Here is a 19,867-nt window from a genome sequence, read left to right on the forward strand (position 1 = left end):
AATACGAGGTATTACAAGTCCAAGTACTTGTTTGAACCATAGAATGTTTGGATGATTTCCAATATCAATATTGTCGAACGGTACTTGCTTAAATGGAGCGGGCAATCTGACATAAATACAACGAAATAAATGCTTGAGAACAAGTTTGATATGAAAGACCTTGAAGTTGTTGATGAAAGACCTTGGAGTTACTAATATCCAAACATTCTACAGTCCAAACAGACACTTGACTGCTACAATATTGATTTGAGAAAATGGATGATTTCCAATATCAAGCATTCTACAGACCAAGATCTTGGTTGAACTCCAATATCAAGTAAGTTAGCACATGCTACAAAATGTTAGCATTGATTTCACTATGGAATGTTGTGAAAATATCTAGACGTGCCTGCGTTTATTAATGATACGACCTCATGATACTCAACATATACGTTTAGTAGCTAAGAAAGAACGTTCATTAGGTCCTAATTCTCTTTTGTTGTCTGATTTCCTTTATGCTTCTTTTTCACAAGTTTACAATGATCAACTTATACATATTTATGGTGTTGGAACAGGACTAGTAAACCACTCTCCAACTTATTACCTACTTCCCAAGAATCCATTTTGCATGGCATTGCTAAAAAAATCACCATTTTTTCCATGACCCACCTAAAATTTTCCAATTCTTTTTAGAACTTCATATAAGGAGCTATTAACAAGATACATTCAATCACTGAAAGTTCTCTAAAAAAAATGGTCAGATTTCTTAACCCCATTTTCCTCTCCTGCCTGTACATAATTTTCATACATTCCCTTTCGGTCAATGCAACAACTCTGCAATCTGATATTGATGTTCTAGAGGCCTTCAAGACATCGATAGACCCTTTTTCAATCTCCACGGATTCCTTCCTCAGTAGTTGGGATTTCAACTTGGACCCTTGTGAGACAACGGGGGCAAGTTTCTTGGGCATTCTTTGCACAGTTCCTGATGTGGACACTAACTCCTCAGGCCGGATAATGGAAATCGATCTAGAAGGAGATGAACTGGAGGGCTTCTTGACATCGTCAATCGGGAACTTAACTGAACTTGTCTCTCTGAATCTAGGCAGGAACAGGTTTAGAGGGCCAGTGCCTGAGACTATCACTAATTTGAGGAAACTCACTAGTCTTCAACTTTATGAGAATTTTTTCTCTGGTAGTCTTGTTAATGGCATTGGTGAACTCACAAAACTTGAAATCCTTGATGTCTCAAATAATAGGCTCTCTGGTTCAATCCCTTCATCAATTACATCACTTCGAAGTTTGACTCAATTAGACCTGTCTAACAATGAATTGACAGGAAAACTTCCTCAACTTAATGGTCTATGGCAACTCTCTTCATTCGATCTTTCCAATAACCAAATTTATGGGAATTTGCCACAGTTCCCATTGAAGATCAAGACACTATCACTTGGTCACAACTTGCTCTCAGGACACATTACCCCGGTGCATAAACTTAGACATCTCAGAACATTAGACCTTAGTGATAACAGATTTTCAGGAGGAATAAACAAGGGGATCTTCATGTTACCTGAATTAAGTTACGCAAACGTTTCAGTAAACCGATTCACAGTGTTGGAGGTGGTGGAATTCTCTGATAAAGAATCACAGCTTCACACACTGGACGTACATGCCAATCGTATACATGGCCATTTGCCTGTGAACTTGATTAGGTACCCAAACTTAACGGAAGTAAACCTTGGACATAACCTGTTTTCGGGCGAGATTCCATCAGAATATTGGCCACGACTCGGGTTTTCATGGAGAAGTCTCAACTTGGAATATAATAACCTGGAGGGATCGGTGCCCCGAGACCTCAACAGGACTTTAGAAGGGGTTCAGGGAAGTTTTGAACACAACTGTCTCATTTGTCCGAAGGGCTTGCAGCTATGTCATGGACAGAGGCCAGCATCAGAATGTCATGGAGGAAACCACAATTAGTTGAGATATTTAGCTAGCGTCAGAATGTCATGGAGGAGACCATAATTAGTTGAGAGATTTAGCTTTTGAATGTCTTGAAAATTACTTACTTTACATGTATGGAATATCTAATGTCAGTTTTTCAAGGTTAAATGTTTTCCTAGTTCCCAATATAGTTTATCAGTTGTAGCCTGTTATTTCAATGAATAACGAGTAGCATTGGAATGAAGCAGCTCATATCTTCATTTTTTATTGGTGGAATACATCGAAAGCCCCTTAAATTTGTTATTATCTACTATCATTTAAACACTCGAACTACAACATGTTTCTATTGAACACCTGAACACATGATGAAATGGTCCTATCAGACACTCTTCCGTATCAAATCTTTGAAAAGTTTTTGTGCATGTTCTCAAAAGACATTACATAAATAAAGTTAATCACTTAAAATGAATCACCTCCTTTAATTATACACATTAGTCTCAATAAGCCATAAACCCTTATGCTTATTTCCATCGAGTCCAATCTGGATGTCCTAAAGCTTTGTTTCCCGAATGCAACTAGTGTGCTCGAACTAGATGCATATAATTGAATCTTCTTAGCTTCTTTGTGTCCTTACTTTTTTATATTTTGAATTCTCTTGTAAAAATACTTGCTCTGCCATCCTTGACGATGACAATTGAGCGGTTGACAACTGAACATTCGTCGCAGTTGATATCAATTGGCTAATTGTGGCTTCGCTCCAATACATATATATGTGCCGATGACACTATGGCTGAGATGACCATCTCTATTCTTCTTCTACCATTCACTATTTTTAGTACAGAATGATATCATGTTCAGGTGCAGCCAAAGAAGGGTTGTATATATTTTTCAAGTATTGAAATTGGTTTAAAAATATTCTTCGTTTATATATTAGATCAAAAATACACTTCATTTACTTTATGACTCAAATATACCCTTACAACTAATGGTCCATTTTAAAATCATAATTAAAAATTTTATTTATTACGTATCAAATTTTTATTGGATGCAAATTATTAGAAAATTGACTAAATATGCCGTTCGTCATACTTTGGAGTCAAATTTATCCCTCTACTATAAAAAATTGACTAAATATATCTTTCGACGTACTTTAGGGTCAAATTTACCCTCGATGTCATGCTTTGGGGTTAAATTTACCCTCATTGTGAAGAAACTTTTCACAATTACCCTTTCTTTAGTAGAAAAATCCAACGTTAAATGCCTCATTTTTTTAAAATAAAGCACACTCTAATTTAACTCACTCAATCCGACTCGAGCTATCAAAAAGACAAACAAATATACCTCTCAATTCTATTGGGCAAATGTTTCTAATGGGATTAAGTCACTATATATTTATCAGTGCATAGTTCATGAAAAATGAATTTACATTAGTACAAACACAAACAAATTTATCCTTCCCTCAGTTAATTGACTACATCAATATAACGCTCATGAAAAATGACACTTAGCAGTCAAATGCAACAGATTAGGTTTACTGAATATATCTCTGGATAATTGAGTTAAGAGGTTCCCTATGTGTCAATCATTACATTTCTTCATTCTTATGTCTTTATATACAATTTGAATCTACACAAATTTTTCATCATGTGTTTATATAGAATCCAGATACACGTAGAATTGCATACTAAATTTTAAAATTTGAATATAACTTAATAGGAGCAGAGTTTGTAATAGACATTTTCTCTATTTTCATAATTCTTCATTATCCAGTTCTATTTTAGTTTTTGTTCCTTTTTAAACAACTTACAAGCGCTGCAGTTGAAAGAGAGTTATATTTATTCGTTGGAAAAATTTGACCAATAGAACTGAGGGAGGGATATATTTATTAGTATCTTTTTTATGGGCCGAATCGAACGATTAGATTATGGTGTGTTTTATTTTTAAAAAAATGATCACTAAACATTGATTTGAGTTTTTCTGTTAAAGGAAGGGTACAAGTAAAAAGTCTCTTAACAATAAGGGTATACGGCCCCAAAGTATGACACCGAGGATAAATTTGGTCCTAAAATATGACAAATGACATATTTAGTCAATTTTTCAAAGTAGAAGTGTAAATTTGACCCTAAAGTATGACATCGAGTAAATTTGACCCCAAAGTATGGCGAAGGATATATTTATCTAATTTTTCAAAGTAGAGGGATAAATTTGACCCTTTTCCTAACATCTTATTATCTTATAACCAAACTTGGATCCAACTAAAACTACCGGACTGAATCTATTAAACAGAAGAACGACTTTTTCTGATCATCAGCTTCTGATGGAGGGATATATCTCTTATGTATCAAAATATGTGTTGCATTAAAAGAGTACTAGCTAGACAACAACTTTTCAAGAGTCATGTTTTCATCCCAACCAATTGCATTCAATGTACTCCTCACTTGAGCTTCAGGAAAGCCCATTTCCACAAGATTGCGTACTTATGGCATTCATTATAGTCATTCATTCAGTATCATATTTGGAGTTGTAGGTATCTTGAAAGGACCACGGAAAATACAAGATCTATCCACGACTTAATAAAATAAATTATGTCTATAGTAAGTAACCCCAAAAAAACGAAAAGAGGAAACAAAAGCATGTAAGAATTACACACCTTCTCGTCTGCAACAAGTGTGATGTTTTTGCAATAGATTGGGTCGGGTAATTTTAGTTTGGTTTGGGTTTGGTTATAAGATAATAAGATTTTAATTAATTTAATTGCAACCAATAGAAAGCTAACACGTAATAAATAAAATTTTTAATTATGATTTAAAACGGACCGTTAATTATAAGGATATATTTAATTCATAAAGGTAGATGGAGGGGTATTTTTGGCACAATAGGTAAACAAAATGTATTTTTGAACCAATTTCAATACTTGAAGGGTATTTCTAGCCCTTTTTTCGCGTTTATTTGTCACTCTTCCCGTTGTTATACATGTTGCGGGGATTTTGAATTGAAAGGGACAAACAAGTTTGTCAATTAAGCGAGGGTCCTTCAAGTTTTAAAAATGTGGTAAAAGGGACCGAAAAAATTCAGTTTTTCTTTTTTAACATTTTCGCTCCAACAACTAAAAAGGTTGTCTCAACAACTATAGAAGTTGTCTCAACAACTATTAAAGTTGATTGACAACTCTGCGAAGTTGTTGGACAACTTTGATAATTGTTGGGACAACTAATGCAGTTGTCGAACAACTATCCCAGTTGTTTTAGCAACTTTATTTTTTTTAACTTAATAATATTGTGGGACCCACTTGTCACCTTTATCTATAATCTATAATCTATAATATATTAAAAGTGTGAAGACCCTTAGAAAAGTGAATCGAATTTTTTGTCTTCATTAAAAGTATTTGCAATAGACAAAATTGTCTTTTACTACTTTTTCAAATATATAAAAAATAAATCTTGATTATTATATCTTACCTTGTTTGAATTATATACCTAAAATTTTATATAAAACCTTACCTTATTTGAATTACATATCTAAAATTTTGGACCTTAAAATCAATTAAAAATTTTAAAATAAATTACTAAAAAAAGTTGGCCAAATTGTGACATAGGTATCAAATATGTCTAAGGAATTGTTTTGTTCTAAGAGTTCAGGTTTCAATTAAATTGCTCCAATTAGTTGATATTTGCTACTACTTTAATCATTCATCTACTTACTTAGTTAATAGTTAGTTGAAAATGTTGCGGAAGTAAATCGGGTAGAGTGCGATTATTGCCCAACTATTACCCCAAAATAAAAGCCGCTAAAAATAGTAAAAGAGGAAAAATAAAAAGAACACTGAATTTACGAGGTTCGATAAAAATGTTTTACCTACGTCCTCGGACACAACTGACCAAATTTTATTCCACTCCAAAGATACAAGTGAAATATTACAAAAGAGAGAATACTCAAAATGCCTTAAGAAGATAAGAAGGCAATTGTGAGAGGTGTGTTTAAAACTAAAACATTTGGGTTTCTTTTATAGAGAGGAAAGCCCCCCATTTTTCTTTCCCAACCGATGTGGGATAATCCCACTTTCAACAAATCTCCACCTTGGGATATCCCACATCTTCAATTCTCTCTCATGACAAATTTCAATTGTGTCTTCAACTTTTGAACTTCAATGTTTAACAATGTTGATCAAGTCCAAACTTGATCGCAGTCACACTTTAGTTAGCATATCAGCAGGATTCTTTGTTGTCTTGATTTTCTGCACTGTGACTCCACCTTCTTCTATTATTTCTCGTATGAAGTGATACCGAACATCAATGTGCTTCGTTCTTGCATGATAGACTTGGTTTTTGCTAATTGAATAGTGCTTTGACTATCACAAATATTGTAATAGTTTCTTGTCTGATACCAAGTTCCTTAAGCAATCCTTGAAGCCAAATTGCATCCTTCACAGCCTCTGTAATAGCCATGTACTCTGCCTCGATTGTAGACAAAGCAACTGTTGACTGTAAAGTAGACTTCCAACTAATTGGCGTTTTTGCAAAAGTAAACACATAACCAGTAGTTGACCTTCGTTTGTCCAGATCACCTGCAGAATCAGAGTCACAATATTCAACTACACACGAATTTTCTTCCTGCTAAAAAAACTCACCCAACATCCACGGTATTACGAATATATCGCAAAATCCATATCATAGCTTGCCGATGTTCTCTTTCTGGATTATGCATATATCTGCTCACAATCCTAACAGCATGTGAAATGGCAAGTCTTGTGCAAACCATTGCATACATCAAGCTACCAACAGCACTTACATATGGTACCTTTGACATATATTCTCTTTCGACTTCATTCTTTGGCGACATATCAGCACTAAACTTAAAATGGGGAGCCAATAGAATATACTGGTTTTGTTTTTTCATCCATATCAAATCGATCTAGCACCCTCTTTAAGTATTCTTTCTGAGATATGAATGTATATCCCTTGTTATCTCTATGCCAAGAATCTTCTTTGCATCCCCCAAATCTTTCATCTCAAACTCCTTACTTAGTTAAGCCTTCAGCTTCTCAATTTCTGCCAAATTCTTGGAAGCTATCAACATATCATCAACGCAAAGGAGAAGATATATAAAGGAACCATCCTTAAGCTTGCGCAAATGCACACAATGATCGTATTTGTTTCTCACGTACTTCTGCCGCAACATAAACTTGTCAAATCTTTTGTACCATTGTCTAGGAGACTGTTTCAATCCGTACAATGATTTTTCAAGTTTGCACACCATGTTTTCTTTCCCTGCAACTTTGAATTCTTCAGGCTGAGTTATGTAGATTTCCTCTTCCAAATCACCATGTAAAAACGTTGTTTTACATCCATCTGAACTAGTTCGAAATCCAACTGCACTACCAAAGCCAACATGATTCTAATAGAAGAATGTTTTACAACTAGATAAAACACTTCATTGTAATCAATTCCTTCCTTCTAAGTATATCCCTTGGCCACCAATCTTGCTTTGTAGCTAACATCATTTTGGTCAGGAAATCCTTCTTTCTTTGCATATACCCACTTACACCCAATAGCTTTCTTGCCCTCCGGGAGGTTATCCAGATTCCACGTATTGTTCTGATGAAGGGACTTCATTTCCTCAGTCATTGCAACCTTCCATTTATTTTCTTCACAACTTTGGATAGTTTCTTTATAAGTGGTAGGAGTATTGTCAATTATGATTGAGGTTGCACATGTCATCATCTCTATGAGATGCATAGCCTTCTTTATTGTTCTTCTGGGTTTTTGGGTTGCTATTGACTCGAGTTGTTGTTCAGGTTCTTGAGTTGGAACCTGCGTCTCAACTGGATCTGCTTCCAAATCATCATTTGTTTCTTCATCTGCCTTTTGTGGAGGAAAAATAAATTTCCCCTCAAACTCCACCTGCTTTGAAGCACTTTCAATTACTTTTGTATCTTCATCTGCATCATTTTTCATCATCGCGGATTCATCAAAAGTAACGTCTCTTCTGAATAGTACTTTTTTTGTCTCAGGGTACCATAGGCGATATCCTTTGACTCTGGAAGTAATTCCCATAAAGATAGCCTTCTTAGCTCTTGGATCCAATTTTGACTCTTTCACATGATAGTATGCAGTTGAGCCAAATACATGTAAAGAATTATAATCCATAGTAGGTTTTCCATACCATTTTTCAAATAGTGTCTTCCCACCAATTGCAGCAGATAGTAGACGATTAATAATGTGGCACACATATGTTATTGCCTCAGCCCAGAATTCTTTGCCCAAGCGAGTATTGGACAACATACACCGTACCTTCTCCAATAAAGTACGGTTCATGCATTCTGCCACTCTATTTTGTTGTGGTGTATGTATGACAGTGAAGTGTCTGACGATGCCATTATCTTCACAGACCTTGTTGAAAAGATCATTCTTGTATTCACCTCTATTATTTGTGCGAAGACTCTTGATCTTTCTGCCTGTTTGATTTTCTATCATCGTCTTCCATTTGACAAAAATTCCCAACACTTCATCTTTTATTTTCATGGTATACACCTATACTCTTCGAGAACAAAGGTTACAAAATAGTGTTTCCCACCTAATGAAGGTGTTTTGGAAGCACCCCAAACATCAGAATGTACATAATCCAAAATGCCTTCAGTATTATGGATAGATGTACCAAATTTAAACCTTGTTTTCTTTTCCTTCACATAATGTTCACAAAATTCCAAGTTTCCAGATTTAACATCTTTTAACAATCCTTGATCTGATAGAATTTTCAAGGATTTACCTCCAGCGTGTGCCCAGCCATATGCCATAGCCTGGTTGCTTCTGCCTCTTTGTCAACACTGGATGTTATTTTTGCTGTCCCAATAATTGTACTACCATGATAATGGTATAAATTATTGTTCTTCCGATTAGACTGCATTACCACAAGTGCACCGGAGTATATCTTCATCAATCCATTTCCTGTAACAATTTTGAGCCCTTTTGAATCAAGGGTTCCCACAGAAATAAAATTCTTCTTCAAATCTGGTACATATCGAACATCTGTTAATGTTCTAATTACTCCATCATGGTTCCTCAAACGTATTGAACCAATGCCATATGCGGTAAGAGGACTATTGTCTGGCGTGTGGATAACTCCAAATTCTTCTTCTTTAAAATCAGCAAACCAGTCCCGATTGGGACACATATGATGGCTACAAGCCGAGTCCATCATCCATACATCTGATGGTTTTGATGACTCTGCTGTAACGAATGAGAAATCTGAGTTGTCACAATCAGCTACATTTGAATCCATTACAACCTTCCCTTTATTAGGTTTGGCCTTATTCTTCAATTTTGGACAGACCTTATTCCAGTGCCCTTTTTCTCGACAAAAGGCACATTCATCTTTGCTAGGTCTGGACTTTGACTTGGATCTTTCCTTCTTTGTTCTCTTTTGATCTTGAGAATGGCCTCTCGTTACTAGTGTTTCTCCTTCTTCGCTTTTTTATTTCCCTTTCTTTCTTTGTTCATAGTTGTACAAAGCTAAACAAACTTCTTTCAGAGAAATTTCTTCCCTTCCATGAAGTAGAGTAGTTTCACGGTGCTCATACTCATAGGGAAGTGACCCCAACAACATCAACGCTAGATCACTATCAATAAAAGTTACATCCATATTTTACAAATCTGTAACTAATTTATTGAAATTGGTGATATGATCATTTATTGTGGTACCAGGAACATAGGTGAAGTGGAATATTTTTTTTCTTCAGAAAAAGTTTATTCTGAATGTTTTTCTTCAAAAATTTATCCTCCAATGCCCTCCACAATTTACTTGCAGAAGTTTCCTTTGTGAATGGATACTTCTGTTCTCTTCCAAGGAAGGATCGAATGGTACCACAAGTAACACGGTTGATGTATTTCCAATCTGCATCTTCAATATTTTTTGGTTTCTCTTCTTATAAGGCAAGATCTAATCCTTGTTGAAAAAGTACATCTTCAACCTCACATCTCTACATCCCAAAGTGTCCTATTCCGTCAAAAATTTCAACTGCAAATTTCGCATTTGTCTGAATTCTTGACATAAGCGAAGATACCAACGACTTGTTATTGACACCTGATGTAGACACCTTTGTCATGTTCGAGCTGGATACTTCTTGATTTCTCTCTCTCATTTTGTGCTATAAATACTATTTAATAGCTGGCTCTACACAAATCAAGATAATTCTTTTCTGTTGTGGAAGATCAAACTGCGCCGCAACCACAAAGCATAATAAGAAAAAATCTTGACAATACAGACCTAATAAAATATCCTTTCTGATGTGGAAGATCAGGCTATGCTGTAACCACAGAGCATACTCAGACTAAATCCAGGCTCTGATACCAATTGTTGCGGAAGCAAACCGGATAGAGTACGATTATTGCACAACTACTACCCCAAAATAAAAGCCACTAAAAATAGTAAAAGAGAAAAAATAAAAAGAAAACTGAATTTACGAGGTTTGGTAAAAACATTTTACCTACATCCTCGAACATAACTGACTAAATTTTATCCCACTCCAAAGATACAAGTGAAATATTATAAAAGAGAGAATACTCAAAATGCCTTAAGAAGATAAGAAGGCAATTGTGAGAGGTGTGTTTAAAACTAAAACATTTGGGTTTCTTTTATAGGGAGGAAAGCCCCCATTTTTCTTTCCCAACCGATGTGGGATAATCCCACTTTCAACAGAAAAGATATGCATTGCCCTTAGAGTAAGCATTCTACTGATTTAATAACGAGGATGCGTTTGTTCTTTAGTTTTGATCTTCTTGTTCTTTAGACCATAACCGAGTTTTAGTAGTTGTTTAGTCATGAAAAAGTTTTACTTTTTTTTGAAAAATTATTTCTCTTTAATGAAAAAAGTAAAAATAATTTGTGTTTGGCCATGAGAATTTCAAATACAATTTCAAATTGTATTTGGAAAAGTTTCACTTTTTTTACTCATACTTCTCTCACAAAATTTTATAAACAACTTTAATTTATATCTATGATCAAATACAACTCCAACTTTAACTTTAAATCTAACTCCAAATCAGAAAAATTATGATTTTCATGACCAAACAAGGCCTTAGTGTTTTCGTGTTTTCGTGTTTTCCAGTTATACGATCCAGTGTCTTTAAAGACATTGGCGGTTAAATGGGGTCCTCAAGTGCATTCCAGACGGTGTCCTAAATCTCCTAATTTTATAGATATTTATTACATATGAGTATTAATATAAGTCCAAAAAAATATTGGCTCTAAGGCGAAAGAGAAAACGTCCATAAAGGTAAAGAACTAATCGAACTTAGAAGAAGTTGGAGTGAGCTTTCTTATTTTTATTTGTGTTATTGGAAGTTCATGTCAAGTGATTCTTTTTCTAAGTTAAAAAACTTAATATGGTGCTAGAGATTCAATGCTAGGGTTGTATCTATTTTTCAAAAAAAAAAAATTAAGACGTTTAAATTTGAAGGCACATCTAAATAATTAATATGTTGTTTCTAGATCTGAATACTGAATGATTAATATTTTTTTTAACATCTGAATGTACATAATTTATTTATATACTTATAATAAATACTCAATTCAAATTTAAAAAGTGATAAATATTTTAAAATAAATATTAAAGTTTGAAGTCAAATTTCTTGACAATTGATTGACCAGAAATTGTTCTATCTTATGTTTTTATTACCTAAATTTGTGTCGTTTGATGTTTGAAAGATAGAAGTGTATAGACTTCATGTTTAATTATCATATTTTGTGAAATTTTTGGTCCTTGAATGCCGCTGACGAAATCAAGTCCTAACTACATACGTATTCAGAAATGTAAACAAAGTAGCTACTTTGATATTGTTATTTTATTTTGATTCTGGATTAGAAAAGATAAAGGTAGATCAAAAAAATATATGAGAGAGGAAGTTAACTAGACCATGACATTTCTATTACTAGCTTATTGAGGACATGACCTTCGATAGGAAGGTAAGAAGGTCGAACATTAAGGTAGAAGATTTGTATATCGCCGAGTATTATCTAATTTTCTTTATCATTAATATTATTGTTATTATTTCTCTACTATCTTATATATTCGACGATTGGAGCGTTGCTAATATCTTTGCTTGGATCAGTGGTTTCAATTTATTTATTGGCAATCTAAATAAAGAGAAATAAAGTTGTAACTCAAAAGTGATGGTAATTGCACTCAAGGTCATATGGAGGTGGAGGTCTGATCATAAATAACAAGAAAATGATTGTTTTTGCCTATTCTATATTTTTCTTTGGCGAAGAAACAGGCAACTTAGCTAAAATAGTAGCCTTGTTATTTGGCCTCAAACAATGTGCTACAAATAGGTATAGAATTGCTAGGAGAAATTGATTCGTTATTCATCTATAAATGCATTAAAAGGGAGTGAAAAGTAGTACGAAGGATAAGCAGCAAGGGCAGAGTCAGCTAGGATCTAGAGGTCATTCAAATATTCTTTGATAAATAATTACACTGCTTATACATGTTTACAATTATTTTTTAGGTATATATAGTATATTCTGTCTAATGACAGAAAGAAGGAGAAGAAAACGCCTCAATGATCGACTCTCTATGATTATATCCATCTTACCCAAAAAAGTAAGGAGATTGATCAATTGTTTATTACTTAGTTTCTTTTAATAAAATTACAATCACTACTAAAAAAAAGAGGAAAACCGACCACAAAAATCGACCATTTGAAGTCAGTTTTCCTCAAATTTCGACCACAAAATCGATTAAAGTGCGTGGTTGGAAAAATTATGGTAGCTTTTTAAAACCGACCACGTGTGGTGGGTTTTTTAAAAATATATATATATTTAAAATTTATTATTATTTTATTAAAATATAAAAAATGAGTTTAAAAATTAAAAAAAATTAAAATAAACCGACCACAAGTGGTCGGTTATATTTTAAAATTAATTAATTAATTTCATTAAAAAGTGGTCGGTTTTTTGTAAAATTTCCAGAAAAACCGACCACATGCAATTTAAAAAAAAAACGACCACTTGTGGTCGGTTCTTTTGGAAATTTTTTTAAAAAAAATAAAGAGCAACAAATAAAACACCATACAATACAACAACACCAAACCAAAGTATAAACTACAACAAAATGTCCAAATCCATACAACAACAACAACAACAAATCAAAGTGTAAAAACTACAACAAAACATACAAAAGTGTAAAAGCTACAACAAAATATCCAAATCGAAAGTACAACACATACAAAAGTCAAAAAACTACCAATCATCTTCATCGTCATCATCTTCGTCTTCGGCATCCTCATCTATGTTGATATCATCCAGTGGGCGTAGATCTTTTGCAGCCCAAACTGAATCACCAAGACATGGAAGAATAATCCCTACAGTCTGAATAAAAGAGTTGAATTGCTTCTGCAGCATCCTGATTTGTGATGATGTTTCCTCCTCCTTCTTCTGCGCGCTCTCTCTCTGTTCAGCAAGCTCTTCAGTAAGTTTAGAAACTGTATTTTTTAGTGATTCAATGGTTTCTCTATAAACTAAAGAGGTATAGGATGTAAGATCGGATGAAGACCTAATATTCTCGCCAAAATAATTTCTGTGGTATTCTTAGAAATAGCCTCTAACTGTAGGACCCACAGTTTGTTCCCATAACTCATCTTCTACAAGTTGGGGTATTGGGTCACCCTGACTTTCAGGAGGCTGACTACTTCGAAACTCACTAAGGAGCTACTTATATTTGTCCTATATTCAAAGTAAAGTTAAAATTAATAGTCAAAAAATATTAAAGTACTTATACTTGAATAATATCAACTTTGAGAAAAAGATTCATAAATTCAAAATTTGATTCTTACATGGGCAGCTTTTGTACGAGGCTCAATCCAGACATCTTCATCAGTCGGGTTCTTTTTCTTCTTCACATGCGTCTCCTCGAATACCTCATCGAAGGGTATCTTCCTACTCTTTTCTTTTTCCTGCATATGAAAAAATTATTAATCTTCAAATAATTAAAAATTTAAATAGAAACAAACAATTAAAACTGAAAAAGCTACATACCATTTTTTCCTCCACAGCAATCATACTAACTGCACCCGCAGTATGTAAGGAGCCACCCTTGAATGATGTCCGGACTTTCTTTCCTTTGTCCCTTAAAAATTGGTATTCTTCGCTATTCCAATGGCGAATATACTGTTCCCATAAGGATTCACTTATCTAGTCAGGTAGTACCAAGTTGGTTCTGCCATAACCCAACAGACCGTTAAATCTGGATCTAGCTCTTCTGTAAAAAAATTTCTTTATAGCACATTCATTTGCATCATCCAACCAATAATATTTCTACAATAAAAATAAAAATATAATATTCAATCTTTTGTTCTAACAATGTGTTAAGTAGTCGATAAGTTAAATCCTAACATGAAATTCGTTAAACATTCTTTCTCTGTTATTTTTTGGAACCTTTTGTTAACTGGTCCAGTAGCCGTTGAAGTGCCGACAAATGCATTTCCTCGTAGTTGTTCCAACTCCAGCATCCGGCTTAAACCTACAACACAAGATTAAACAGTAATTTCATAGAGCGTAATAATATAGTAATGAAAAATGAATAATGTTATTATATTTAGAAATCTTACCCTGTTCCATAATGAATAAGATAACGCCTCCCATAATCATCTCTGTCTCCAAGCTGCGGAGTAAGTATTGGTGGATGCACTGGCTTGGGCGGATCAGAATCACCGGATAGAATGCCTCCAAGATGAAGATCCAACAACCCAATAGATCCAGTAGAATCACTGTGCGAACCTGGGTGACTGCTACAAGAGGGTACTGACGATGGTAGAAGTCTGGGTGTGCCAGCGGTCGGCCGATAGTACTGTGATGGTGGTGGAACAGTGATAAGAGAAGAATGAGTTGGTGTAGACCCATGAAGTAGCCCCACATACGTAGGAGCAGTAACTGAATGCTAAGATGACCTAGAATATGAGGGTCGTTCTGGCGCGTCAGCAAACTGACCCTCAGATATATGAAGACCTGTTGGTCGTCTATAAGGCAGAGGTGGTTTTTTCTTTTTTGTTTTCATAGGATCAACTTTTTCCTTACCTTTTGTCACCTCTACCTGATATCAATATTATGTAAAGTTAACAAGTAGTTAGTTCCTACAAAATAAATATATAAGAAAACATTCCAAGTAACTAATTTCAATTTACTAATTCACATTTCAAATCGCTCCAACAACACGAGATATACAAGAATATTTTTATAACTATATAAATTATGGAAAAGTGAAAACAACAATCTTAAACAGTAGATTACATATCAATCTTAAACAAGAAACATAAAGGTAAATATATAGTACAAAGTATAAAGACATCAATACATAATAAATACAACCTACATAAACAAATCCTCCTCTGAAGATTCTCCGCTAAACTATTCACCCTCTTCGGAAGTTTCTTCATCTCCTACCCACTCAGCCTCTTCTTTCACAATATTAACTTCTTCAAATATATTTTTTGGGTGATTCAAACTATCCAATAAGTCAATGTCCACTAGCTGGTGATCAATCTGCATTTCATTCTGATACGCAGTCTTCAGTACATTCTCAACTTTCACCCATCCTATAGGCTTTGTTTTTATTATAGCCCACCAATCAGACTTATCACTGCGCAATGGATAAGGAGCATAATACACTTGTTTAGTATTTTGCGCTAGAACAAATGGATCATAAACAGGATACGACCTATTGTGCTTTACTTCAATGATGTTATGATCCTTATGTACTCTTGTGCCTCTTGTGCTTGGATCAAACTACTTACATCGAAAGAGGATAATTTTTTTAATTGGGAAACCAGCGTACTCCAGTTCTAAGATCTCGTGTATGATGCTAAAGTAATCAACATCATCATCACCTTAACCCAAACACCACTATTGCTTGTTTTCCTTATTCTGGAGTGTTCATTGATGGAAAATTTAAACCCATTTACTATGTAATGGGACATTGCATGAGCTTCAACTGGACCCAAAGAAATATCTCTCAAGAGCTAATCGTATGCGGCTGTATTTGTTGACTGGTGTACCTAAAAATATTATACATATATATATATATATATGTTAGTTGAGAAATGTGTAAGTATTTAAAATTTGTAGAAATATTAATATACTTACGAACCTCATATGTAAATCATGTTGCAAAGGATGCATACACTTGATTTTCATGGAATTGAGTCTGAAATGAACTGAAGATCCAACATGCGAAACTCAATTAGTTTATTTAAGAGGATGAGTAAACAAATAGGATATGTTAAAATTTTAATCTCCTTACTTCAGAAAGGGCTCAACTTCTGGGCAATTCAGCAAGACATACAAAGTTGCTGATTTGCGCTCCGTGGGAGTGAGTCGGCGACGTATGGTCTTTTTAGCCTTATAACCAAATTGATTAAAAATTGATATCGGTTGCAGATGAGGCTCATTCACATCATCCTGATGACGATTCAGTCGGTTTCTTTAACAAGCAACTTCATCACGAAAGTAGTATGAACAAAATTGAGACCTTTCTCTTTCAAGATATGCCTCAACTATATAGCGTTCCACCCTATATGTTTGTTTTTGGGACCCCTTTTCAATTTTTCAATTGTCATACACAATCTTAAGATTAGATGTTTACTATATTAAAAAAAGATATGTATGAATTTAAATATGTTGCAATTACTTACCGTTCGAATAGATACATCCACCTAGTTTGAACTGGACTGCCTAGCCGAGCTTTGTACACAAGCTAAATAGAAAGATGTTCCATCACATCGAAGAACGTTGGCAGAAAATTCTTCTCCAACTTGTTGGTGATAACAACTATATTACTTTTCATTCGCACCAGATTTTCTTCTTTGGCACATAAGTTTTTGAATAACAAACTAATCTCTGTTATTGATTTCCATAGGTTTTTAGGTAAACCAATAAAAGCAATTGGAAGTAATTGTTCCATGAAAATATAACAATCATGGCTTTTTATTCCATGCAAGATTCCTTGTATCATATCAACCCTCTTGCCCAAATTTGAGGTATATCCATCAGGCATCTTCAAACTTTGGACCCACTCACATATTTGATGTTTTTGGTCCAACTTGAATGTAAAACTAGCCTTGGTCTTAAGAATAATGCCATTGGTCCCTCCTGTAAGTGTAATTCTCTGTGTTTACAATATTCTGGTAAGTCAAGTCTGGCCTTAGGATTATTCTTTGTTTTGTCGGTGACATCCATAACTGTGTTGAATAAGTTGTCAAAATAGTTCTTCTCAGTATGCATGACATCAATATTATTTCTAAGTAAATTATCTGGCCAATATTTTAACTCCCAAAATATACTTTGCTTAGTCCAGTTATGCGAAATGTCATATCCATCAAGCCTGTACAATGGTTTCTCGCTGACTTTAGGCAAATTCTGAACTATCTCCCAGATGTTATAACCAGATAGCCTTAGAGGTGGACCATCATGTTCCCTTCTATTCCTTCTGAATGCATTCTTGAGTTTCCTAAATTCATGATCAGGTGGCAATAAACAACGATGACAATCAAACCATGATTTTTTCCTGCCATGTCATAATGTGAAATATTTTGTTTTTTCCATGCAGTATGGACAAGCCATCTTTCCAGCTGTCATCCGCTCAGACAACATTCCATAAGCAGGAAAATTATTAATAGTCCACATTAGATATACACACAAATTAAAATTCTATTTAAGTGAGATGTCCCAAGTTTCAACCCCCTCATATCATAAAATTTGAAGTTCATCGATCAAAGGTTGCAAGTAGACATTTATTCCCTTTTTTGGATTACGCAGGTCAGGAACAATACAATTCAGAAATATATAGGGACTAGTCATCAACATTTCAGGAGAAAGATTATACGGGGTGATAAATACAAGCCAACATGAATATGGTGCAGCACCAATTGAAAAAGGAGAGAAGTCATCCGCACATAATCCTAAACGAATATTTCATGGCTCAGCTGCAAAATCTGGATAAGTTGCATCAAAATACTTTCAAGCCTCTCCAACAGATGGATGACACATAATATCAATGGGCCTTCTATTTTCACTGTGCTATCTTATATGAGGAGTTGAGCTGTTTAAAGTATACAACCTCTTCAATCTTGGTATTAGAGGTAAATAATGCATCGCCTTAATAGCATTTCATTTCCACTAGAACCACACTTATATTGAAGGTGCTGACAAAACTTACAGGACTCTAGGTTAACATCTTCCTTAAAGTATAACATGCAGCCATTTTCACAATAATCAATTCTAACCGAGGAGAGACCTAACTTTGACACCAATCTTTTTGCCTTATAGAAAGAATTAGGAACCTCTAAGTCGGGGACAACTAACTCTTTAATAAGGTCTATCATTGATTTCATTCCTCCTTCAGCAATATTACAGTCAGATTTAATACTTAATAATCTAACAGCAATAGACAAACGAGAGTGCGAACACCCGTCAAATAAAGGATGACTAGCAGCATGCAATTGTGTATAGAATTTGTCCGCTTCGCTATTAGGAACATCTTCAACATTTTCCTTAAAGTCGCCCCCATGTTGCATCCCAAAAGCATTGTGCACCATTTCTGTCATCCTAGTATCTTGATATTCATTATACCTTGCAGACCTACTACTTTCTCCAACAACAAAGTTATTTTGCCCAACATCACCATCAATAGCACGCAATCTTAAAAGGTCCTCGTGAAACTCCTTTCTATAAAAATATTTCTTCACAACCTCTTCTTTTAAAAGATTTATACCATCACATCTAACACAAGGACAACGAATAGCCCCAAAATATGACCAAACATCAAGTGTCTTAGCATGTTCTACAAATCGTCTGACACCTTCAACAAATTCCTCCCTAAGACTCATTCTATTATCATTGTTCCTTTGATATATCCAGCTATAATCAGGTTCCATCTACGCAATCAATCAGATTCAACTAATTAGATCAAGTCACAAAATAGTTCAGCAAGTGATGACTACACTTTATCAAGACAAAAATTCACCTTTAAAGTACCTAAACTTAGGAAATTTCAACTCACTAAGTCATCACCCAAGTCACCAAACTAAACTACATTCAAAATAAAAAATTCACCTTTAAAGTACCTACACTTAATGAATCAAGTGACTAAATGACCTACCCAAGTCACCAAACTAAACCACATTCAAAATAAAAATTCACCTTTAAAGTACCTAAACTTAGTAAATTTCAACTCAATAAGTCATCACCTAAGTCACCAAAATAAACCACATTCAGAACAAAAAATTGATCTTTAAAGTACCTATACTTGATCAATTTCAAGTGACTAAATGACCTACCAAGTCACCAAACTTAACCACATTCAAAATAAAAAAATTCACATTTCAAGTACCTAAACATCAATATTTTCAACTCACAAAGTCATCACCCAAGTCACCAAACTAAACCGCATTCAAAACAAAAATTCACCTGTAAAGTACCTAAACTTAGTAAATTTCAACTCACTAAGTCAACACCCAAGTCACCAAACTAAACCACATTCAAAATAAAAAATTTACCTTTAAAGTACCTACACTTAATCAATTTCAGTGACTAAGTGACCTACCAAGTCACCAAACTTAACCACATTCAAAACAAAAAAATTCAGATTTCAAGTACCTAAACTTTAACATTTTCAACTCACTGAGTCATCACCCAAGCGACCAAACTAAACCACATTCAAAACAAAAATTCACCTTTAAAGTGCCTAAACCTCAACATTTTCAACTCACTAAGTCATCACCCAAGTCACCAAAATAAACCACATTAAAAACAAAAAATTCACCTTTAAAGTAACTACACTTAATCAATTTCAAGTGACTAAGTGACCTACTAAGTCACCAAACTTAACTACATTCAAAACAAAAATTTACATTTCAAGAACCTAAACTTCAACATTTTCAACTCACTAAGTCAC

General features: G+C 34.3%; 1 protein-coding gene across 1 annotated transcript; it reads left to right on the forward strand.

Moving 5' to 3' along the window:
• The first annotated feature begins 695 nt into the window (after positions 1–695).
• LOC107872549 (LRR receptor-like serine/threonine-protein kinase FLS2) lies at positions 696–2,183 on the forward strand. The gene has a single exon (XM_016719205.2). It carries the CDS (start codon positions 733–735, stop codon positions 1,957–1,959), a length of 1,227 nt encoding a protein of 408 aa, XP_016574691.1. The 5' UTR covers positions 696–732; the 3' UTR covers positions 1,960–2,183.
• Positions 2,184–19,867: the final 17,684 nt, after the last annotated feature.

The sequence above is a fragment of the Capsicum annuum genome, chromosome 5, assembly GCF_002878395.1.
Source record: "Capsicum annuum cultivar UCD-10X-F1 chromosome 5, UCD10Xv1.1, whole genome shotgun sequence".
In the NCBI taxonomy this organism is placed as follows: domain Eukaryota; kingdom Viridiplantae; phylum Streptophyta; class Magnoliopsida; order Solanales; family Solanaceae; genus Capsicum; species Capsicum annuum.

Coding starts and splice junctions, on each gene's coding strand:
- LOC107872549 (XM_016719205.2), top strand. CDS start 733: ATGGTCAGATTTCTTAACCCCATTTTCCTCTCCTGCCTGTACATAATT.